The sequence below is a fragment of the Chinchilla lanigera genome, unplaced genomic scaffold, assembly GCF_000276665.1.
Source record: "Chinchilla lanigera isolate Chin_1 unplaced genomic scaffold, ChiLan1.0 scaffold00136, whole genome shotgun sequence".
Lineage (NCBI taxonomy): Eukaryota > Metazoa > Chordata > Mammalia > Rodentia > Chinchillidae > Chinchilla > Chinchilla lanigera.
In genome coordinates, this window is record NW_004955537.1 from 1,128,167 (window position 1) to 1,134,711 (window position 6,545).

At 56.3% G+C, this 6,545-nt stretch overlaps 1 protein-coding gene across 1 annotated transcript in view; it reads left to right on the forward strand.

The window, feature by feature from the left end:
* Positions 1 to 1,121, forward strand: part of Foxo6 (forkhead box O6) — a gene marked incomplete in the record, with an annotated part of 20,577 nt that extends 19,456 nt beyond the window's left edge. Inside the window, 1 exon segment of the mRNA XM_013507743.1 lies at positions 1 to 1,121. Coding sequence (XP_013363197.1) covers positions 1 to 244 — 244 coding nt within the window.
* Positions 1,122 to 6,545: the final 5,424 nt, after the last annotated feature.

Sequence of the window (6,545 nt, forward strand, 5' to 3'; positions counted from 1 at the left end):
GCTGGACGCGCTGCCCGGGCCTTACGCCGCCGCCGGGCCGCTGGGTGCCGCGCCCGACCGCTTCCCCGCGGACCTGGACCTAGACATGTTCAGCGGGAGCCTTGAGTGCGACGTCGAGTCCATCATCCTCAATGACTTCATGGACAGCGACGAAATGGACTTCAACTTCGACTCAGCCCTGCCTCCGCCGCCGCCCGGCCTGGCCGGGGCCCCGCCTCCTAACCAGAGCTGGGTGCCGGGTTGAGGGCTGCCACCTGCGGCCCGGGTACCTGGGTCCCGTCCCCAAGGGGCCTCTGTCTTCCCACCCTGATCCCCGGGTCCCCATCCCCGATCCAGTCCGCGGGAGGATCCCGGAGGCAGCCCCAGCCGTCCCTCAGAAGTTGACAACAGCGGGGCGTGGGAGGGTGGGACTGGGGCGCCCCCGTTCCTGCCGGACTCCTGAGCCTTGCGTCTCCTCCCTGGGCGGGAAGCCTGGGAAAGGCGACTGAAATCCGGGCCGGGTCAGAGTGGGTAAGAGCGAGGGGGCCGTCTGGGTGTGGATGCTGATCACGGAGCCAACTAGGAGATGGGGCAAGGGGCGTTTCTGAATCTTCACTTTGATTTGCGCAGCCTTTGTGGTGACGGGGACGTGTAGCCAATCCCAAACTGTGATCCCCAACAAACACCTTTCCGCACCGATCTTAGTCTCGCTGCCCAAAGCCACCAACCCTCCGAAAACTCACATCTGTTGGCCATCCACCCGGAGCAGTCCAGCCCTGCCCCGACCTCCTCTGGCGACCCTCACCCCCACGGTTCAGCCTCCCTCCCAGCCTAGCCGGCCCTAGCGTCCCCTTCCCGGGTCAAGCAGTCCCATCACAGCCCCAGTGGTGAACTCAGCCTCTCCAGGGGGCTTCAGCTCCGGATCCCCCCAGTTCAACACCCCTTTCCGTGCCAGTGCTGGCCCCTCTCTCCCATATTTATAAGTGTCCGGTCGGGGCGGGCGGTGGGCGTGGCGTCCCCGGCGCGTATTGTAGGCAGTGTACCGTGGCCGTGCAGTCAGCGTGTGCGTGTGCGTGTGTGCCGTGTCGAGGCCGTGTAGAGTGCATTGTACAGCATATTTTCATGAATAAAATTGTTTTAAATATTTCCCGTGCCTTGGGCTGAAGGGGGCGCAGCTGCAGAGGAGGATAATTGACAGGAGGAGGATTGGGGGACCGGGTCCCAGTGTCTGCCCTTCTGACTGTGTCTAGGTGCATGTCAGCGTTCGCTGGGGTCAGTCTGCTGTGCGTGCAGGAAGTTTTGTGTCTGGGGAAACTATCCTGAATTAAGCCTTTGAAGTTGGAAGAGGGAGCATTGGTATTTACAGAATCTCTCTTTGTGCCAGGGCCTGTATTGGGCATATTTCTGTGCCCAGCTTTTTGTGCCCATTGTAAAGATGAGAAAACAAGAGCAGAGAGGAAAAATAACAGGAAGGTGGAGTGGTGATGGGGGAAAGAAAAGCCTTCGAAGGTGCAGACTTTTCTTGGAATCCATCCCTCCTGTTTACCAGCGTCATCACCTTGGGCACATCCTCAGTCTCAGTGGCCCATTTTCTTGGCCAGTGCTATAGTATACTGATAAGCACCCATCTCAAGTAAATGCAAAAAGGTACGCAGAGTACTCAGCCCAAGCCCTGCACTCCTCAATTCAAGGAAGGTTGAGTGAGCACCTGTTAAGTGCCACTTCTTATACTCAGCACAGGGACTGCTGCAGAGAGCAGAGTAAGCAGTTTCTGCCCTTGAGAAACTTGTGGGGGGCAGGGATGGGTAAGTAGGCGATTAAGGGTTAGAATAGCGGTGAGCCAGGAGTCCGCCCTGGAGCAGTGTTGTATCAGCTAAGCCTTGAGGGATGAGTCGCCACTGGAAAGGGAAGGGTTCAGACAGAGGGATTGGCACATTCAAAGGTGCAGAGTCAAGAAAGCATGTGGATTCCAGAACACAGCAGTGAAGTGTGGCTGAAGCCCAGAGGTGGAAAGATTGCTGATGACAGGGAGGCAAGCAGGCCAGAGGGGGCAACAGTGGGAGGCAGGGCCAGGCCAGAGGTGCTGATGGTGACTGTGGCACAAGCCAGGGCGCAGAGGACAGTGGGGCTGGAAGGATGAGTGCACATGCATTTTGGGTCACATGGGTTGGACACGAGAAGCAAGGGGAGTCAGGGTAGTTGAGCAAATGCGGAACACAGGCAGGAGGAGCCCTGGGGAAATGGTCTGCCCAGCTTTTGACAGGCTGAATTTGAGTTGCATCCTATGGGAATCCTTAGGGTTTGGGAGCAGGGAGGGAAGTTCTGGAGACTTTCTACGGTGTGAATGGCATTCTCTGGCATTGAGCAATATGGTGGCCAGGAGCTGTCCATCTGGAGAGGGGGTCAGATAGCCTAAGAAGGTGTCTGAGCTGGAGAGGGAGGTCAGAGGATCAGAAGCACAAAGGTCACAGGCTGCTGGGAATGGCCTGGGATAGGGTTGTGTGACAAACAGGGATGAATCAAGAAACCAGGTCCGGGATGTGAGAGCAATCTGGCTTCGACATGTCACCCCATTGATTGCAGGGGCTGATTCAGCCGATCTGGCTGGCTAAGTGGGTGTCCCCTTCCTCCCCTGCCTCTCGTGTATCTCTCCCGAGGATGCCGCTGGGTGGAGTAAAAAGACCACCTTGGTTAGAGGAGGACTGGTTCCTCCATTCCTTCACTCCTCAGTCAGGGGTATATGTGTAGCTAAACTCCCCTGCTAGAACCTCCAGACCAGCTCTCAAGAGCCCTGGTCTGCCCTGATGAGCACCTTAGAATCCTTCAGCACGGGAAGAAGGATGCATCAGCTGAGAAGGAATAACTGGGGAACCAGGACTCAGAGTTGCCCTAAAGTTTGGGGAAAGAATGTAGTAGGTCCTAGAAAGGACCTTGCTGTTGTCTCAGAGCCTCACTTTCTCGGCCTGGAAGATGGGGTCGTAGCATCTGTCTTGTAGATTTGTTTGAGGAACAATTAAGATGAAGCTGGGCCTGTCGGAACACATCTTAATCTCAGCACTCGAGAAGTTGAAGCAGGAGGATTGCGGCTAGTTAGAGGCCAGCCTGGAATACAGAGTGAGACCCTGTCTCAAAACAAAGAAATTAAAAACTAAGATTGGAGTCATTGTCTGAGGTCACACCACTAGTGAGGGGCTGAGCCAGGGTCTCTGCCCCTCACTGCCCTAAAAACTCAGGCTCTCCTTCAGTACCCTGCCTCTGAGGAGGGGCCTGTGAGGGGGGCAGCAAAGGAGCTCTGAGCCAGCAGGATCTGCACAGGCTCAGGCTCAGGGTTTGGGGCTGAGACCTCTCTGCTGTAGAATGGGGGTGTCCCTGCTGAGTGGGCAGCACTTAGAGACTGATGGGCCTTCCCCTGGGACAGATGCCCCAGCCCCGGCCACAACCAGATTCTTTTCGTGCTGGCCCAGCTGCTTTTGGGCTCCATCTGGGCTGCAGAGCTGAGCCCAGTCTAGGCTGCCTGAGGGTGGGCTGCTGGTGTACATGTGCAGGTCTGTGTGTGTCCATGTAACGCCTGTGTGTGGGCGTGTGTGTGTGTGTGTGTGTGTGTGTGTGTGTTGGGTGTTAGCGTGCTGGGCAGTTAGGGAGCGAGTTGGGCGGTGGTTGAGGTTACCATGTCGGGTATGCACACGGGTGGGCATTTGTGTGTGAATGCCATGTGTCTGTCTCTGAGTGTGCCCGCATGCGTGTGGGGAGCTATGGGGGCCTGCCTGTGAGTTGCTCTCCAAGCCCCCACGTGCGCACCGCATGCCTCCCCCTCTGGGCGTGCCTGCCTGTCTTGGCAAGTCCCTCTCTCTCCCGGGAGCACCAGGCTGGTGTTCCCCTGCCAGGAGCATCTTCCGGGCTGCTCTGCTGTCTGTCGGAGGGGAGGGGAGCAGCGGGATGCTCCAGCCCCTGGGATCCAGCGCAGCTCCTGGGTAAGGAGCACAAGACCACCTCAGAGTAATGACTGAGCTCAGCCCAGCTCAGGCCAGTGATAGTTCCCGAGACAGCTTCAGTCCTGCTGGGCCCCATCAGGAGAAAGGGAGCAATACCCCTACCGCCGGGTCTGGTTCTAGCCCTTCCCCACCAGCCTTGGAGCCCAGCAGACTCGCCCCCCCCTCCATGCCCACTCCCTGGGAGGTGTCTGACACATGATTTATTCATAAAAAGCCATTATTTGTGCCAAAGAAGAACTGAGCTGCTCGCTTTTTAAGTGCTGATAATGCTCTCAGCCTCCCTCCCCTCCCCACAGCTCCTCTCTCACCTCCTTCAGACTTCCTATCCTTTCTCCTCCCCTTACTTCCACAGCCCCTCCCTTTCCCTTCTCTACTCCTTTATTGTTCTCATCGCCCCTTTCCCTCCCTACACCCTTCCCTCTCACCCCTCAGCTCCTCCCAGCTTCCTCTCTACAATTAGGCAGGGTCCAGGAGGCTCAGAACCCGTTGTCCTCAGGCTTACACCAGCCCCCTCCCACAACCTCAGCCTCCCCCTGCTTAGGTCCCTTGGAAGGTTGGGAGGGGTGAGGACAGACAGAAAGGTGTGGGGGGTGGGGGTCTTCAGAGACGTCCTAACCTGCTTTCCCTGTGCTAGGGTGTAACTGTAGCCCCTCATTATCAGTGTTAGTTTCTCAAAATCCCAAATAAATATTCAATCTAAGTAAAAACAGTGCACTTACTGTGCAAGTGCAGGTCCAAAGCAAGCTCCCTAGGACCCTTTCCCGGCCAAGAGTGCCCCCAAGTTCCCCCATATAGACATTCTGGAACGACCATTACTCAGGTGGTACCAAGAGAGGCTGGCACTGAGGGAGGCACCTGGGTTCCATCACAGAAACAGGAGGCAGCAGAACACACTCCCAGATGGCAGCTTGGACATAGGCACGCACACAGTTCTTAGAAGACAACATCCCAGACCCACGTGTGTGTGCCCTCACGCTCGCACGTGCATGTGTGCTCACAGGGAGAGGCATGTGCTCAGCCGCCCACCTATTCATGCACGTGGGGAGCCCTTCCTCACCCCTTTCCAGAGTATCCCCCCCCTTGAGCACCTGCATCAGGGGCTCTTTCCCCATCCACACACCTGTTCATTCATTCATGCATTCATTCCTTCTATAAACTGCCTTATACCCCCTTTGTGCCAACTCTGCAGTGGGTGCTGGGGTGGCAGAAATGAATGTGATTGGCTCTAGAGAAGGGGGTTGTGCAGAGTGGGTACTCCTAGCTCTCCCATGCAGCCTTGGGCTGGGGGTCGGGGGCCCAGCAGGCGAGGGGTTAAGTCATTTGGCATCCAGAGCTGGAGCCATTAGGCCTCCTAATTATGAAATTATCGAGGTCCTCAGGTGACTGCTAATTTCACACACACTGTTCCTCTCACGGTTAATGAACGCCCGCAGAACCCACGCCTTGTCTTTCCTGCTGAACGGTGAGCTGCAGTTAATGAGCTCAGGAAGGCAGACAGGCTGCCGGCTGGGTGGGTGGGGCGATAGGTCTGAGGAGGGGGTCATTCACCCTCCTGCCCCTCTGGCTCCCCTGGCTGGCTGCTATCCCAGTGAGGCCCACAGTTTCCGTAGGGCTGCCCTCCTCCGGGTGGGAGGGGGGAGGGGTACTTTAGGGGAGGGCTATGGGTCACATGATCCTGGAATAAGCGTGGAGCAGGCTGAGGGTAGGGGACAGAAATGACATATGGATGGCACCGACTGCTTCTGCTGGATTCTGGGGCCATCTCATATTTATAAAGGGCTGCAGGTGTCGTAGTAGTTGAAGGGTAGGAATTGGCAGGGAATGGGTGCAGTCATGTCCTGATGTTGGAGATAGTGATGACTTTGGGGGTTGATTGTGCTGGCGATCGCAGGCATGTCAACCATGAGGTTGTAATGCTGCTTGTGATTTTTAAAGTCTTAAGTTTTAAAATTAAAATTGTAACAATAATTATTCTGCCAAATATATAGAAAAAGTGACACTGGTTGCCATCTTAGGTGAGGGCAAGGCAGCCCAGGCCTAGGGGCCTCATGTTCTCAAATTTCTCTGTGGTCCAGGTGGCCTTGAAGGCCCTATGACCTGCCTAGGGGAGAATTGCCATGGCTCACCAATGCCAAGGGGCCAATGCCAATTCAGGGGCAGTGAAATGAGTTAGAGAGCAAGAGAATGGGGCTGTTCTGGAGCTCAAGAGACCTATGTTTTAGCTCTTTCTTGCCTCATAGCTGTGAGTATCCCCTTCCCTTCTCTGGGCCTATTTCTTGGGTGGAGGTCACATGATAGGGTTGGGCTGGACTCCTGGAGGGGTTGCCTGCACAGCCTGAGGCAGGGCTCAGGGGGAAGAGCCCTTTGCTCCAGGCTCGCGCATTTGTGGTTCGGGTGCATGATGGTATGTATAGCTCCATCCTCTGGAAGGAATGCCAGGGATAACCTGGCCCTCCCCCTCCCACCTCTGCTAGCCCCATTGCAGGCTGCATTCTCTGATGCAAGTTCCTGCTGTCACCAGCTTTTATCCACTTCTGCACCTCAGCTTCCCACCTGTCAAAGGTGGAAGATGAA